Source organism: Acromyrmex echinatior, chromosome 10 (genome assembly GCF_024713525.1).
Source record: "Acromyrmex echinatior isolate Ae372 chromosome 10, ASM2471352v2, whole genome shotgun sequence".
NCBI lineage: Eukaryota > Metazoa > Arthropoda > Insecta > Hymenoptera > Formicidae > Acromyrmex > Acromyrmex echinatior.
Genome location: NC_141861.1, coordinates 4,470,794 through 4,489,746, shown reverse-complemented (window position 1 = coordinate 4,489,746; position 18,953 = coordinate 4,470,794). Strand labels below are relative to the sequence as shown.

General features: G+C 40.4%; 2 protein-coding genes across 6 annotated transcripts in view; one reads left to right on the top strand and one right to left on the bottom strand.

The window, feature by feature from the left end:
* Atg16 (Autophagy-related 16) overlaps positions 1 to 18,953 on the top strand; it is a 408,498-nt gene that overhangs the window by 231,220 nt on the left and 158,325 nt on the right. The window lies entirely within an intron of this gene.
* neo (ZP and PAN domain-containing protein neyo) overlaps positions 1 to 18,953 on the bottom strand; it is a 179,884-nt gene that overhangs the window by 63,079 nt on the left and 97,852 nt on the right. The window contains exons 1-2 of one of the 2 annotated variants that reach the window (XM_087410138.1): positions 11,218 to 13,004; positions 9,271 to 9,706 (exon numbers count right to left, since the gene is read on the bottom strand). In XM_087410138.1, coding sequence (XP_087266264.1) covers positions 9,271 to 9,652 — 382 coding nt within the window. In that variant the 5' untranslated portion in view covers positions 9,653 to 9,706; positions 11,218 to 13,004. Of the gene's footprint in view, positions 1 to 9,270; positions 9,707 to 11,217; positions 13,005 to 18,953 lie in introns of those variants that run through there. The other variant, XM_011065882.2, reaches the window with a different exon arrangement.

Genomic DNA, 18,953 nt, shown 5'->3' with positions numbered 1-18,953 from the left:
CGACATGCAACGTTCATCCACTGCGAAAAGAAGCTTACCGACATAAGTCACCATCGATTGTGCGCGCTCGTTAACAAATCGCGCAACGAGCAAATCGTTTCTCTTTGAGCATGTTAGCATGGAAATGCTAACGGCGTGACATAATTGTCCGAGAGAATGGCTAACCGAATCGGGAAATTATTTCTGAAAAGAGAACTAAATAATGTGCGTGATTTTTTTTACTGCTTTTAGGACGCTTTCTCTATAACGATATGGAACAATTTCAAATTTATCCATCGCTATTGTCGTACCATAGAGTTTTATTTCATGGAACGTTTAATGTACCGTAGAATTACTTCGTCTATTTACTAATGTAAGATTGTCACAAAATTGAAAATCAAGGAAATTTAAAGGTTAGGAAAAAATGAGGGAATTTTGCAAAATTTTCTGGAAAAATAAAAATTCTTGACTTTAAAGAAGTTTAATACACGTACATCACACCTACGCAGTTTTTGAATATAACTTAACAATTAAAGCAAGCAGTGTCAGCAATATTATTATTATAGTAATTTTCAATGCTATGTTAAATTGATTTTTCAACAAAATATTTAGCGATTTTCAAACAAGATGAAAATGCAAAAAATTTTTAAATATTATTGAAAGTCAGGGAAAATCATGAAATTCCGTCTGGAATCAGGGAAAAATTATGGAATTTTAAGAATTTGTGTTAACCCTGTATAATGCGTCATTCATTTGTGAAACTACGCAAACGCGATATCATTATATACGGATGAAAAAAATATGCCATATATTATAAATGATGTAAGATCACACGATTGTACGAAATGATGTAAACGGTAGCACTGTGAGTCGCTTAACTTGTCATGCAAATCTGCGTACGTTAGCCAGAGAGTATTCAGAGAGGATCGCGTAAGCGTTTTGGAAGAAGGAAGTTAAATCAGCACTCTTTCTGAATATTTATAACTTCTCTACAACACAGCAAAGCTTGTTTGCCTTTACCTGCAGAGGTAGCCATTCGTTTCTCGAGTTGGCCCACCGTGACCGTGCTCAACAGCTCTATCTCCCGTAGCGAGACAACCATGTATGAAATTGACTTGTGAATTATGTGTAATTTGTCATACTGTCCAACTAGCGGCGTCAGACTGCGACTTCGTGATTGTAACCACGAAAGTGCATACAACAATTGATGTGTGTTGCTTTGTGCCAAATGGTTTTCAAATGGCGATTCTCTCGAATAAATGTACGGCGTTCTGTTCAACGTTTACACACATATAATCCTTTCATATCTTATATCAATTGATTTATTACTACATTATTTAGCGAATTAAATAGCAGATATGCAATGAAATCAGCAATTGTCTGAGATTTGTCTTCGAGAAAATGTATGACTTTGGATATATTCTCTGTAAACGTTACATAGATCGACTTGGAAAGATCGAGTTGGATCTTCATTCAGAGATGAACTACACGGCAAAGGCTAATCGGTTAATCATTTTTTACGCAACTCTATTCTATCGTAAAACTACTTACACGATAGATAGATACATAGATACGGCCAAATGCCGATACCGTGCGGTTCAATATTGCCTGCTCCGAGTCAACTCATGTTTCAATGCGCGATGATGCGGCGATACCGGCATTATTGCCAGTCTGGAAAGCCTGGTCTATCGTAGTATCGGGTCAGCCCCCCCCTCTCCCCCTTTTCCCTCCTTATTCCTTAAAGAATACAACTGGGCGATCGCATGCAGTCCATTCCATGACACACATGTTAATATCGTTCATTAAGGAACAGTGCTTTGGCCTTTCACATTTTATGTAGAAATCGTGTTATCCAAATACATAGATATGTGTGTATGCAAATTTTATGTACATACACACACATATATATATATACACACACACACACACCGAGAGAAAAATATATTAAATTTTAGTAAATTGTTTGAATAGTATTAATATAACATTTATTTAAGGAAAATAAATATTTGTTAAATAAAATATAATAATAGGTAAATCAAATTAATGGTTCTTGTATCAAATAAATATATGTTTAGTAAATATTCAACTAGCACTATTCGAATAAATATTTATTTAAAATTTAGTACATTTTTCTCAATGTAATATTACATACACACATATGCACATGTGATACATGTGTTATTAGATATATAAATTGTATACATGTACATACGATTTTTATATATATATAAATTTATATGTATATGTATAATGCAACACACACACACACACACACACACACACACACACATACACACAAACACACACACATGTACATGTGACATTATGGATTCACGGCCGTTAGAGTATGCGACAGGCAGGACCCGTTAGTCGACGGTTCGATAGCGAAGAACTCGTGATGATGCGACGGGTGACCACAATAAATACGAGAACAATCGCACCTTAGCAACTCGCTCGGCGTTCCTACGTCAGCAGTTCTATCGCCGTTACTTTCGAGAAAAGAAGAAAGAATAGAGCGAGAGGAAGAGAGAGAGAGAAAGGATAAAAAGAACGACAGCCATGTCTGAATGTATTATTCGCATGCTGATCTATAGTTCTAATTACAGCGGATCGTAATAAGCGCGGTGCAATTTCAGCGCGAATCGGTCCGCGCGCGTAAATCTCCGGAAATCGGCAGTTAAGAACTAGCGGCACCGGGCGCATTTTAAAGTCGGGAATACTAAAAGCTGGAGCCACGCCAGAGCGAATCACTGGATACTTTATGAGCGTGGATTCCCGCGAAGATTTACGTTCGACGCTTTGGCACGAGAAATAACAATCGTAAGTTGGCCTAAAGTCGATGACCGCCTTGTGTTTAACGAAATTCGATAAATCCGTGAATGTCAATTGGGCGTGGAGCAAACTACGGGTGACGTTGCGTAGGCGTATTTATTTTGTAAAGGATACGACTCAAGTTCCGTATGTCGACTATTTAATAAACAATCTAGTCTAGAGAGTCTACCAAGCGCTACATTCGATCGAGCTCTCGCTACATGCGGACCTTTACCATGGCAAAGTCATATCAAAATCCCGTATAATACCAGCGAAGTTAAATCCCTTGGACACGAGGCGCGAACTTGGTATCGGTCTCCTAGACCGCCGCACGCCTTCCATCAAAAACGTGCAAGAAACTTTTTCTTGGGGACCAGGCTGCTCCTTGGGGCCGTTTATCCGGGTATTTCGTTATAAACTTCTCGCGATATCGTCACGATTTTCTCTTTCGCCATCGAAGAAGATACGCGGGACCGTTATACACACTCATACACACCTACATATAGCGACGTTCGCATTCCCGGTTAAACAAAGGCGGAAGGATAAGAATGAAAAATGACTTGCGCGGAAGTCGTGGTACTTCGCCTAGGTGTGTCTAAACAACCGTTTTTAAGAAAGATATGTATGCGATTCCGCTTTTATCGGAATCGTACGCCTTGTATAAGATACATACAGAGTCTTAAAATTTTCGATTCAAAATATTGTAACAGGCAAGTTCTAAAATTAAGTGGTTATTTGTAAATTTTTATTTTTTAAATAGTTTTTGAGACAATACAACCAATTACATGGACAGAACGATTTCGTTGAAATATCTGAAAATGTACGAGATACATAGACATGAAAATAATTTTGTTAAACTATTAAAATATTTATATACAACACTCAAGTATGCAAATATTGCAAAAAATTTTGATATTCTATCAATCAACTTGAGCGCCTTGTATAATTATTTTTTTGGTCTAATAAAATTATTTTCAAATCTAGTTGAATTTTTTAATGCAAAGAAAATTTTCTTTCCGTGCAAATTACGATCATTTATGAATGTATTAATAAACGCGACTTATGGACAGGTAGTAATTAATTATCTGTAATTTATATATTTAAATACTTATATTTCAAGAACTTATTGCTTAAAATAAAAATTTAGAAATAACTTAATATTTCAAGACACACACACACACACACACACACACACACACACACACACACACACACACACACACACACACAAAATACATATACATGCGCGGAAAAATAGCGGCGACGTGAACGAGGAAAATAGAATCACGAGTGACGATTGAAGAGAAGCTCAGTCGTAAAGGATAGGAAATGGCTGCGTACACACGGCGCTGATGCACATACGCATATATAAATTTTTGATGGACGTTCGTATATCCGACTACATTTATATGGAACTTCTTCGAATTCGCATAGCATAGAGTTCACGTTAATAAAATCCAAGCTGCATATTATTTTACGGCGTCGTTATAAATGTAAAACGAATCATGTATTTTTATTTCAGTGAAAAAAAAAAAGAAAAAAAAGTTTATTTACAAAAATAAGAAAGTTCCGGTTTTATTGCGTCGTTTTTCAACTGAAACTAATGTAAATTCGCGCATAATTTCCGCTTGAATGTAAAACGTTTGAATTTTCTAACACGCTGAAACAAATTAAGGCAATCGGCATGCAGAAAAACTACTTTACATTCCTCTTGAAAAGCTTTAGTCGCGAAGATGCGGAAAGTTTTGCGTATTTTGCGTTTGCTACTATTAGATGAATATATTATAGATGTGCTAAATAACTTTATGTAATATTAAATAAAAAAAAAAATCTACTCCATAAATTCATAAAAAAAAGCTACATGCAAATGTACAATGTGTAATGCATGCACGTATATATATCGAAGAATTGTCAATATATCAGTTATCAATTCTTATCGATTACTTTGGATCGAAGCCTTTACCTTTACCTTCAAAGCAGTTACGTTTATTCGCGGTGCATGCTCGATGGAACGCAAGCGCGGCGGGAACCATCGTTGCGAATCGACGGGAGCAAATTTTCCTTGTGGCGGTACCAAGCTGCGATTACGGTCGAGCTGCGTACGATCATGTAGAAAGAACGCATTAGGGTGAAGAGCGGTATTAGCAGAGAATTCAACCTGCAGACCGGACGGCGTTGCCGGCCGTCTAAACCGGACTATATCGTCCAGAACTAATTGCCTCTACGGATGTTCGGTCGCTGCTGGAACCTCTTGTGCCAAATGGTTGTTCGCGAATGAAGCACCAGGGAAAGAGGTCCACGCGTTAGAGATGAGACGAGACGTGAGGAGAGATCGGTGGCTCGCTCGATCGCCCGTGCAAACGACGATCCTATCGTCGTCTAACGGAGCCTCTAGCTTTAGAAGTTTCGTGATCGTGACGCGGTATGTCATCGCCAATTGTCGCCGTTTTGTTGCCAACGTCGATCACAATCACGTGCTATGTATAGTCGGCCGAGAAAAATGTTATTCGGTCATTCGTTTCGGTTTCGACGAAACAAGAGTCCTGATTTGCCGGTCTTTTTGTTTTTAATGGATAAGTGGCAAGATGACGGGGAAAAGATTCATTCGACGATCGTGCCGAAAGGAAACTCGTGTCGAGCCACTATCAAAGCGTGACCGAGACCCTCTCCACTCTTCGACATCCGCGATTGACCGATTTGCGAACGATCGAATTAAGTTCACCGTCCTATTCTTGCTTCAAAAAGATCCTATCCTAAAGATGTGATTTCACGTTGTCGTCGCCAAAAATCTTACGATTAACGCTAAATCTTTCTTATTCCAGTATGTAAGGAGAAAAACGTTGACAACGAGCGTACGGAAGCGAGATGAAAGCAGGTTAAAAGCAGTAAAAAGAGTACTTTGTAGACGTCAAGCTGTCACATACAGGCATACTTGTGAGCTAGCACATAAGGGGTTTTCTCGAGAAATTCGCCGTAAACGGTTGCTGGTGCGTAAGATGCTCAGGGAGCCTTTGCATATACGTGCCCTGTCTCGAATACCTTTTACTTTCTTCGCTCCTAAGACGCACCTTAACGTCCCTTTACTCGTATCTCGCTATACTACTAGATTATCACATGTGCGTTCAAGCGTTAATGGTTTTACGTCGGTACAAAAGACGCAAGCGTAAAACGACGCATCGTCGGCTAACAGTACGATCGCGCTTCCCTTTGGACTTCGACGTACCGTGCCTTTTGGCAATTATCCGGCATGACGATCGCGTAAAAGAAATATCACGCAAGCATTAAACGAGATCGCAAGACATTTGCTTTTTATTTCATTCGCCAGATGTTCGTCAGCGCGAGTTACATCGCCTCGGGCACCTCAGTTCACAATTGGGATACGAAGCCGTCTTTCAACCGAATCTGTTCCGGTCATATAGTTAGGTCTCTGTAAAAACTAGTATGAAGTACATCACGGTTAGTCCATTAGATTGTCAGTTTTTATCTCATATAAGGACTCTTTACCGCAGACAGAAAATATTAGAAGCAATGTACAACGAGTACAACGGAAACATTTTAGAAACATTTATTATTTCATTAATTAACGTTATTCCAATTATATTATTTATTTAAAATGTGATATAATAAATGATAATGTGACTGTCAAATAAAAAAGGATTATTGTACAAATTATACATCATAATATCATAATATCGCGATAATTATCAGTCAGTAAATTGTTTTTAGGCATACACATATAATGACAATAGTTTTTTTTTAAGACTTCACTTGAACATTGGTCAGTTTGCAACGCAATTGTAATTTATACACGTCCGTTTTAGTTTCCTCATCTCGGAAGCAAATTACTTGGTATGTGTTACCCTTGACAGATGCGCTCGAAAAATATCAACAGAACAATACCGCTTCTCCATAGGTATAAGATCCTATTCTGCCGTTTAATTAATGCCCACAAGTCCAATGTCTGCGGACGTATAGTTTATATTAATTATACCTCGGAAGATTCAATTAGTGCGTTTCTCATTACACTTACTTATACCGGTATCCATTATTCATGAGGAACCACTGCGGTAGCACCGTCTGACAATACACGTGATCCTTATAATTCATCGTCAGAATATATAAATGTACATATAACTCATATATATATATCAGTCTTCTACAAAACGTGTGAAATATACGAAAATGATACATTTAGTTTGAACACAAGAAATCAAATACAAGAAAGAAGATAGACAGGAGAAAGAAAGGAAGAGAGAGAAAGAAAAGAAAAATTTTCGTTAACTTTTTATTAAAATATTCAATCGCTTTTAATTTTTTATATCTCCAGACATTGCAATAATTTTTACTTCTTTCTCTTAACGGTTTGATATATTATATTGAGTCATTATTTGGCATTTGAGTTATAAAACGTTTCAATGATGAATTTACTGTGACGTAGTGCAATTTTTATTTCAAGATTTTTATTAACGTTTCAAAGTTCTCCGAGGAAGATATACTCGCATACGTATATATCTACGTGCCGTAAAGGCATTCAACAGTAGCGGGAAAATAATGGGTCAAGAAATACTCGAGAAAGAGTGTACCTCAGGGCAACACCCAATATGTGGCTCCGCTGGGTGCAGCCTCTCGTAGAAAAATCAACCGCACTGAAAGTGCGAAAGCTGTTTCGTACTCTGCAAAAATTTAAATAAGATTCGAACGAAAATCTCTGGATGCAATTTCAAAGGTATTTGCCGAAAGGTATTTGCGATCAACCATTCGCATTATTTGATGAAAGAATCAATATTAGTTGATGAAACTCCATTGCACAATTTATAATTTTATCAATTTCATCAAATTGCATATTGTAGAATTCAAAATACATTTTATTCAATGTTGTTCATTATGCCACGTATTTGTAAGTTGCATTTTAACAGTTTAATATATATATATATATTTTTAAAATAATTTTAAATAATTAGTGCACGGAAATTTCTAATATATGTACATACATTTACAATTAAATACCAATGCGAAAATACTGATTCTATCGAAAATATTGGATATATTTCTGGAAAAATTGAAAACTTTGAAATATATTGTGAAAGATAATATTTGTGACAGATTGTTACACACGTTGGGAACGATTATTGCACAGTTCGATGCAAAATCCCCGATATTTTTATACGATATTGATTTGACGTTGGAGAATTTGTTTAAAATATACAGCAGAGTTAAACTTGCTAGGTTATATAGATCATGCATGGTGGATTACGAAAATATTCGATACTTGCATACATCAGCAAGCTAATGAAAGATAATCGTATTACTTTTCTACGAACAATTTTTCTTCGATTTTTTTATGAATATATTATTTTTTAATATATTTTAACATCCTTTATTTTACTCATTTTTTAAATCTAAAATTAACTTGATGTTTGATCAATCTTTTTACAGAAAATCAATTTATATTAAAATTAAATAATGAAAATTATTTTACCACATGTCACAATTAATCTTAATTCATATTTTAATAAGTATTTCCAAGTCCGTTAACACGATTGCGAAAATTCATGTTTAATATTTTCACTTCACCATTTCCATAATCTAGAGAAATTATCGAGCGTACAATCTCTTATACACGTTTAGAATCTTTAATCAACGGAATTATCTTATCCTTAATATCTTTTCATTATTAATGTATTAATTAATGGACTAGACAGGTGAAAAATTACGCGTACGGTTTACGAGGAACGTGTGATAAGCACATCGACCCGATTCTCACCGACGTGAGTACCGGACGACACCGTCTATTATGTCTCACGTTTTGTTTCGCTTATTTTCATCCGGTAGATCAAGGCAATTGGTACCGCGGGCATTGTACAGAAAATTATTGTAGTTCGCCCAAAGCGATCCTTACATTACACAAAATGTTCGTACAAGACTGATGTGAAACGATCTTAACATACCTCGGTTATCTTACGAAAAGCCATAATTGTGCAAAACAACAAGAAAACGCGCGGGACCTCGAGGCTCACTCATGTTCATATGGAAATCTAATTTTAATGATAACGAATCAAAAAAAGATTATCACACATTAATCTCGGTTTACTCATTCTAAATATTATTGTCATTGGATTTTTCTTAACAGGGACGATAACAGTATCATTTCGTAAATGCATCTGTTGAAGCAATGCTATTAATTTTAAATTCACAACAAAACTATCAATATTTAAAAACGCTTTTGCGTGGCAGAAATTATTCCTTTATGCCACCATGAAGTTGTAGAATGTTCGTAATTAACGTCCACATAAATAAGGTAATCAAGTAGTCCGCGTTCCACTTTAAGTTCCACTTTTCAATCGTAAAAAAAAAAACATATCCACCTTAGAACACAGTTATCGGGTGGAGTAGCCTCGGGAGTTTGTTAGCATCAGCGCGTATATAGTCGATAGTTCATACTACAGTCTTTAAGAAGATACGATAACGATTCAATCTTACCTGGATTGCTGTCGGCGTTAGAGCTGAATAGGACGCAAAGGCCCGTCTCGTAGTTGACCGCCTGGCAGGAGTCGTTTGCCTGACAGGTCTCGAGGCAGTCGGTGAGCATCAACGTGCCTGGTATGGACTCGAGCATGTTCGTAGGCGCGGTGTACACGTAGCCAGTTACGAGCTCGAAGCCAACCATCTCAGGATCGCACTCATCCGAACCCGCGGATGGTCCAGTGTAATCCGGACCGGAGAGACCGGACGGTACGGACGCGGACGATGGCGACAGATCGGTCGCGTGCGTCGATTCCGCGGCAATCGCCTGGCCGTACCTCGAGATGGTTTGCAACAGCAACAGTAACGTGACGAGATATCGACGATACGGTCTCGTCATTGTCGTATCTCGATTAAATGCTCAGAATACAGTAACGTTGTGGTCGCGTGTAATCTGCAACAGAAAAAAAGAATGGGAGTTTAATATAACATTTTTGATTGTGTCTGAAAAGTGTAAGTTTTTTTAGATAAACATCTTTCATTGATTTCTACGCTATCGAGCAAGAAAAATTATTCTCTATTCTAGATAGCATGATATTGAGACAATTTGAAAGAAAATTATTAGTCATTGAGGAAATAGAAATGGGAAAATTTATTTTCTACAGAAAATTGTTATCTTCATTTTTAATTTCAGAAATGCAAACAGAAATCCGATAAGTCTGTACACTTTCTTACTTTTCCGGAATAATGTTACGAAATATGAAATGTCGTGCAACTTTCATCGTGAAAATTTCTTTTAATATTTATCTTCTTCATTATGGAAATTATTATGAAAATTTTAGAAGAAAGGTTGAAAATGGAAGAAAAATTAAATATGAATATGATGAAGGTTACTTGAGAGTCTCGTGGAATCTTATATTAATGACAATAGTAACGATACTACTTTTCAGAGTTGAGTGTAAAATAAAAAGATCGCGTAGAATTAAACGTCTTAAATGTTTTCTTGAACCGTTTTTCTTCATTATGAGACGACTATTTTCTCTGCTGCTTAAGCGAATGCTTCACCATTCTGACGAGCTGAATAAAGGGGAATTAACGGAAGCAGGGATTAACGGGATGGAATGTATCGCCGTTGGTCAAGTGTCGCGCTGTTCTTATAAGCGAACGGGAACAGGAATAGTAAATTGGAAAATAAGATTTGCCTACATATTAATAATGCAAGATGAAGTAAGAATATTGTAACGACGCTAATTTTGCGAATGGTCAGCAATGCTTTGAAACGATTCGGTTAATATGGTATTAAAATAGGCTATGATAACTAATAGTAGTTTTAAAGGAACAAGATTCTTATATTAAAAAATTTTATATGTGTAAAAAAGTTAATGTAGTATCTCAATAATTTTACAAATTTAATCGTAATACACATTAACGTCAATTTATAAATTAAAGACGCACACATGAACCACAATTACTGAATTTAAAATGCTTCCAAGTTATAAAACAAGCATACAATTTATAATTTAATATTTATAACGCGGGATCTGCATTTATCAACATATAGCACTATTATGACAGATTGTATATGTATAACGCTTGGGCGACAGGAATAAATTGAAATAACAATTAGAATATTAAAAACGCGTAACAGAGCAATAAAAATTGAGAATCGTTCATATTTCCGTTACACCGTTGCATACATTGCGCAATAAATAACAAACAGCGCGGCGTGCATATGCGGGAATTTAAATCGCCGGATACTTTTGTGGACCACTATGACCCCATGGAATCGCGATCCAATGGCAATCCGGACAAACTCTGACAGTTTCGTTCCGCCGAAAATAACGACAAAATATACCGCCGTTCGAAATGTGCGGCTTGCGCGTTCCTACGCATACTGCACATCGAAAACACACCGATGGACTATTGGTGTACCTTCGGTACACAGACGAATTTCAGGAAACGTACCTGGTCAAACGGTCGAGAGAACAGCAGCAGCAGCAGCGGTAGCAGCAGCAGCAGCAGCGGTAGCCGATGCTATCAACGTCGAATTTTGTGGGACGCGAATTGCTCGCGATTTGCCACTGGCACAATATTGCACGTTGCAATTCGGCGGCGCTTTATCCCGCACTCTTACGCCACGCGAAGGCGAATTCCACGGGCACCTTTCTCACGGGATCATCGGTAAGCGCGCGAGCTCTCTCGAGAAAGGCCGTTAGCGCACAATGTTGAAACAGTACACACAAACGTGGGTCAAGCCTATATACGGTCCGTGAAAAAGGGTGAGACACAGGGAAAAATCCAAAGAGAAATCCAAAGGGGAAAAGAAACTCGATTACTTTTGTTTGTCGCGCATGGCGTAAACCACACCACGAAATCACAGACGTAGCACGCTGATTTGCAATACGAGAGCCTAGCCTCGCGACTGCCGCGGCCACTCAGAGGATATAACTATATCGGCCGACTGGCTCTTAGGCACTGTGTACACCTGGCAGTGTGGCTCTTCCACGAGCGACCGAAGACGTCTGCCGGAGGGGACCGAGACCGCTGCCGTCTAAGGAGGACAGAACGGTACGCACAATTCGATCGCCGGTACAACACCATTGAAAACATCACCGGTCTCCTACCTCTTTCTCTTTCTCTTGATCGGCTACTTCGCGTCTCCCCGCCTAAATTCTCCGCGCGCTTCTACCTTTCCGTTTTCTGTTCTTTTTTTCTTTACATTTCCAAGACGGGATCGGTAAAGTCACGCCACTTTAGCCGAAAATAGCCAGCTCGCGGTTGTCAATGTGGATTTAGCGGATCCTGAACCCACTTGTCGCCCACCTATACTTTAATATCTTCCGCGAGCGCGCGTTCAATAGGGTTTATTTTCGCACGATGACACATTATGTTCTTATTGGATTAAGCCAAAGCTGGGTGAGCCGTAATACTTTACGTGTTAAGTTATACGCTGACAAGGATTTACTAGCTCCTTGACTAGTCCTCTTATCCTCTTTTAGAATATCAGCTTCCGTTGTCACTTATTCGAAAGGTTCTCTTTTTTTTATACATCGACAAACAAGACACCATGAGAGAAGGAATCTGACAGCTAAGCATGTTGTCGCTTATTATTTTTTTTTAACTATGATAAAGATTCTGTAGAACGCGGAAGATAAGTACGATATTCCCAGTACTGCTTCGAATTCTCTCCCAGCTCTTTCGCAAGCAACATAACGGATCGATCGCCTCGAGGGATCGCTGCCGAATCGGCCGCAAAGTTAATTCATTTCGCAATTGCTTCCGCCGTCAGTGGCGTGAGAGCGGTATCATTTTGCAGCCTCGTGAGCGTGTGATGTCGACCGATTCGGACAATCGCGGATGCATCCGGCCGCAAAATCACCGTTGCACGTGTGCGCGCAAAGGCACCGCGCGTGCACCGATGTAAGAACATATGACATTGGATGGTTATGTTTAATTGGTGAGAGTATGAATGTGAGTAGCACGTATCGTGCAATGGATACGTGAGCGAGCGAGAGCATTTCACGCCGGCACGCGTGGTGAACCACCGACTGGCGAAGGTAATTCTCTCGGTGCGAGGAACTAGACGGAGTAAACGGACGCGGAGCACTCTCTGTCATTACTCGGTACTTGTTGCGGTCATAGAAGACTCGTGGAATAAGCTGATGATGCGTGTCTTGTAAATAGTAATTATGTCGCGAGAGAAGAAAGAGAGAGAGAGAGAGAGAGAGAGAGAGAGAGAGAGAGAGAGAAAGAGAGAGCGGACGCGGAGTTGCACTATGCCGTGCTGCATAAACAGGACGAATGAACGGGGCGTAGAAACGGGAGTGATGGAGAGCGAGGGAAAAGAAGGGGCTTCAAAGAGAGCAAAATTGAATGTTCACGTGTGAACAACGCGACCCGGCCGGGCATCGGTGTCTCCGTGGAAATACTCGGGCGAACGATCTGCACTCAGAAAGCTTCTAGCGCGAGATGTACGAGGAAAAAGGTGGAAAGAAGGAGTGAAAGAAAGAAGAGGACGACAGAGAGGAAGAGGGAAAGAACGGTCGAGAGAGGGGCACCGCTCGGTACCAGGTGCCTGTACCATCGCGTCACCATGGCGGAATAACGGTTTCTGGATGTCCCATCGGGTTCAATCGCAAACGGCTATCTTGCGCTGCGGAATTTTGCAGAGAAACGACCGCTTCGCTGTCGTCGCGACCATCGATTTACAGCTACTATCCGTTTGCCCTTGAGCATCAATCGACTCAACGATACCGACCCCTCTCGTTCTGTCCTGCATAATTCGGCGTCTGGTCCACGTCCTTTTGATAAAGAGGACAACGGGATAATCTTACATCGCCGACTGTCCCATTTTGCAAATGGCAATTTGAAATTCTATACTCGAGAGATTATAAGCCGTCAGATAGTGTGTGACCGAACGAGATTCTGGTTTCCCGTAGAATCTAAGGAAATGATAGATCATCGGCGCTGTCGAATAGTCGAACTCATCGTAAAACCTTTCGTACCGGACACACCTGCAACCTCATATAAATAGTCTGGATATTATTAACGTGCGTGTTAAATTATTACTAATAAAGATACCGTAGCATTGGCGGCGGTGTGCGCAAGGAGAGCGATCACACGGCGCGATAAGATAATTACTACAGCAATCGGTGGCAATAACATCAAAGCCGTGCGGTTATTGCACACTGGTAATGCCAATGTCAGGTATATGCGTGTATGTGTATAGTGTTACATTAACTTGTATCAACCATCCGAATGAACCGAAGCGATTCTTATGAAAATTGAACGGATAACCAGTACCTATACCTATCGAGTACGTTGCGCCTGGCGTTGCTGAAACGTCGATCGATTACTTCGCCCCTTGCGATCGATCGTTTTGTTTTCTCTCATCTATCTGCCGGACGGCGTCGTGAGAACTTAGTCGATCGGTCAATTAGAATATGCTTTCCCGACTGGCTGCCAAATGTGCTACGAGGTTACGACGTGGTGACTCACGACCGTGAGTGACTCGCGTAACATTAACGGACACGCGACTTATCACATAACGGCGTAAGGCCGTTCTCGATACCCATTCTCGGTCAAGCGGATTCGCAAAGTTATGCAGAAGGTTACAGGAGTGCGGCTTTCGTGAACATGCGCCACGTCGTCGTTGTGGATACATTCGATCGCGTATGTACGAGCCCCTTAGATTTATGGATGGTACCCGCATCGTTAAGAAAGTCGCTGAGTGATTTAATTCGTACCACTTTATCGCATGAGGTTCTCTTCTCTCGAGTGTTAAATTTCTAATGTTGGTGTCTCACGATTAGAGAAACGCCAACTTCTTTTTTATATGAAATAACATTCCATTAAAACGCCCTGAAATTTCCATACCACTTGTCTCCCGAGTCGTCTCCCCGATTTCGTTTCTGTGTACCCAGCACTTCGGTTAGATTAAATTACTGGAATGCGTTCCGTAAATGCTCGCCTATCGTTCGATAACATCTCACCGATCGATATGCTCTCGCACAGCGGCTCAATTCACGCCTCCCACGGAATATACGGAATGGCGGTGTCGATTAACGATTCTGCTCGAAAATTCACTCAGCAATCTCTGAATCTCGTTTCCAACGCTCACAGAGTCGCGGCGCATACCAGACGAATGGATAACGTCTCTCTTCGCCGATCGTCCCAAGAGGAGAGAGGATCGTTACATAATTATTCGATGCTCGACGTCGAGACATGTGCGGGCTCTCCGTGCACCAACGACGTCGCTTTAAAAGCGATACGGCAAGCCTTTAGGCAGGCTGGTTGGCATTGTATCACCGGTTTGTAACCGGCCTCGGATGATCGTCGATCGCAACGGCAGCGCTGTGAGTCCCGCGGAATCGAGCCGGGGAAGCCTCCGTTAATGGTACGTTCCGTGCGGGTTCGACGCGCTATGCGTCGACCAGGAAAATGCGAGGAGTCGGATAACCAGGAAACTGGTTTATGCGTGGCTGCGCTCTGTGCAGCTCGCTCTAAGTGGATACCCACTACCATCCATAACATCGCGCGCGCACACCAACAAATACTGTCGGCGAAAGAGAGATAGAGGAGTACGAGTAGAATGGAACGAAGCTGGATGGAGAATTAGATAGAACACGAGAAAGCGGACGAACAGAGGGAGCGAGGAGAGGAGAACGGAGCTGAACGGTGAAACGGGTGAGAGAGCTGCCACGGCGTGCTGCTCGCGTAGCTACAAGCACGAATGCTCGGAAGGCAGTGGAAAGATGAAACGAGAGAAAAGCAAATCGCGAGAAAGACCCCATGGCTATGGAACTTCGCGGACGAACGACTTAAGGACGACACGTCTCTATCTCCCACTCTCTCTTTCTCTCTTTTCTCCCATGGCTATCTCCCCGTTTATCTCCGTACGTCTCCGGTCCTAGAATGGCCGTCGTGGCCGTTGATGAATCCGTCGACGAAGTAAGGTCAGAGACTGGGCGATTTCGGAGAATCGGGGGTGAGAGTCCTACACCGTGGTAACGCGAGGTAATTAAACTTTGGTCGCATTATGCGAATATTCTCGCTCTATTCCGTACCTTAACTCGCTCTCGCTCGAATGTGCGAGGGTTTAAGCGAAGTGTCGCCGAGAGATTGATGATGGCCCAACGTGGCACCTTCTCCATTCTCCTTCCCTCGTCTTTCTTCCTCTCCCTCTTCGCTCCCCGATTCACCTCTAGTCGCCTCTAGGCCTCTATCGTCGTGCGCATGGTTTCCACGACGTGCCGTGCCTTTTCTGGTTCTGTTCTCTCTTGGTGGCTCTTATCGCAACGGCACAGGGAAGGTGGCGTGTTGCGACTCGTGCGTTCAATCGCGATAAAAGATCTTGTCACGAGGCTGGGAGCGGCATTACGATCCGCGAGCTCGAGTCTATATCGCGCTCGTTCGTTGCGTGAAGCAGTTTATTTGCATAGAGAGGCTAACGCGCCGGGGGTGGTAGCTCTTCATACCTTTCTTATTTTTCCTTATTTTTCTCTTTCTCCTATTCCTATTTCTCTCTTTTTTCTCTTGGGGGATGTGGGTTGGTTGGCTGGCTCGGTAACATCAGTTTCAATCCAGTATTTGCGTATCTATCCTTTGGGCGCAAGCGTATACGAGAGGCCTCTTCACGCTACACGCAGTATATGTACATTTGTGTAGCGCGTATTTCTTTCATGAGTAGTTCCCACGTTATCGAATTCTTCATTCAAATGACGGGCTTATCCGTTACAGAAGCTGAGTTTGAGAGAAGTGAACGCGCATCGCGGAAATAGTATCATTGAATTTTTTTGATTTTTATGAGTTTGTCGAATCCCGTGAGTGACGCTGAGAATAAAATCGATCTGATATACGTACACTCGTCTCTAGTACAAACATTCGAACAAACATGAATAAAACGGAAATGCGTCGAAGCGTTCGCGGACTTGGAGAGAACCCCAGTATCTTTTGCCGCTATTAAATAGTATGTACGTCTTGTGAAACGGGGAGTGGAAATATGCCGCCGCTAGACAGACCGCGCTCGCGCAAGGTCGTGGGACACCTGCGAGCTTACCGGTGAATCGGCGGTTACGCACGCATAATAGAACTACCGCTCTCTGATTGTCATTACCGTTGCTTTCCGCGCTCATCACCTTCGCAGTTGTATATACACGCGGTTGCGCAAGTTTACTGCACCCGGCGGTTTGCGGCGGTGAGGAAAACGTTGATTGAAGATAAATCGCCGAGAAATGTAGTTTGACGCGATCCCCCGTACGATCCGCTGCCTTCAATTTTAGTCGACGTGACATAACATAATATTTCTTACGTGCCTGGCTTACGTATCAAAACGGTTGTTGTGTTCCATCGCAGTCGCGTTATTCACTGTCGCAATGAAAAGCTAATTAACGATGTTTGTGGATGGAACGGATTCGTATCGCTACTAGAAACAGGGGAAGAGGCGGGACCACCGGTAGTAATTAACTCACCCGATGTTACGATCGATAGCCACGACGAAAGCTGTTAGATTGTCGGGCGTAAATCTTAACGACGACGACCGCAACGACAACTACTTTCTCAATCGTGCAGAACATAAGTTCAGAACTACGCTCGATTTACCAAACCGTTCGTTCATTCCGTCCGTACCTTAAGTTAAGCGGTGGTTGACTGACTCTTCTAAAGGAATCGATTCCTTAACGCCTATGACGCTTCGAGACTCTCATCAAGGACCTCTTTTGAAAGCTTTTCTACGACTCGTGCCCTCAGGATAAGCGGTAACGGTTGCAGTGGCAAGGAAACGCTGTCTTTCTCATGATCGTTATCGGTGAATGCTGCGTAACGTTTAAAGAAGGCAAGGTTTATCGGAAATCACTGTCGACACTTCGCCGATAATTAACGTTTTACCAGCGCGCTACCTAGTTTCAAACTCTCGTAGTCGGAAACCGTATTGCAGTTCCGTATTCGAAAGATTAAACGGATTACTGTACCGATCATTATGTATCCAAGTAGCGATGTGAAATATCAATTTGATGATGCAATGTGTGCGTCGTTATCGAACTTTATATTTATCACTCATGAAATAATTCACACTCAGAGCAACACGTTAATCCGACGATTTTAAAAATTGACGTAATTGTGATATTAATATATTAAATATTTTATTACCCATTTTAGTAGCTGACCAAGATTAATTATCTTTTTTATAAATTAATAATTAGCGATTATCTTTCTTAAATAGTTATTTTAAATAAAAACTAACTAATTAACTATTAAACATTGTTTCACATATATACTCTCAGAATATGTAATACTTTGCTGCTTACAGAAATTACATTGAATAGAACAATCATTTGTGTATTGAATAGCCATATAGCTATTGGACATGTAATTTATTACAGCCCTGTATAATGCATTAATCAACATGTTCAATCTGTTTGTGTAATATATGCTATATGAAGCAAGGTATATCCTGCCTCTCAAATTTGTTAACAATGATTTAACAACACATCAATATCTACATAATATCTACGATACTAATGTTTGTTACAGGTTAGATTAGGTAATATATGATTTGACGAGATAATATTTAGTAGTTTCTCAAAATTTATAATTTATTTCTTTTACAATTGTAGAAATGGTATTTACTTTAATATTAACATGACATAGCATTTGTATATTTTATCCACAGAAATCTATTTAAATTCTATGAAATACAATTATGAGAAGAAATATCACACTAGGAAGAATTATTAAATTAGTTATTTATAATTTTCCCTTTTTTTCTTGTATTTTGTCTTATATCATTTCTTTTTCGGTTGTATTGACAATTTTCTTTCGACAAATACAAATGAAATTTTTCTCTCCAGTAACGCGGTACGTACTCTTCTGCCAAACAAGCTTGCCGAGTCCCGCACCCTGTTCTCGTCGACGCGTTGCGAGGAAGCAAATCGTCGAGAGCACACTTTCGCGATTTAAGCAGCTCCATAAAATTTCGCGTTTACCAGATGCTCGAACAACGTCACGCGGAAATAAAATTGACACTATTATTTGTTTGCGCGTCAAAATTGTGTATGCAAATTTTCTTTACTTCGTGGAGGCTTTTACAAGTTTAACTCAGTTTAGATACGTTAGGTGAGAAAATCAGATCTATCTTTTAGTATTTTTCTTACTAGTTTTCAACATAAAATTATTATTTGCAACTTTACTACATGATTCGTTTA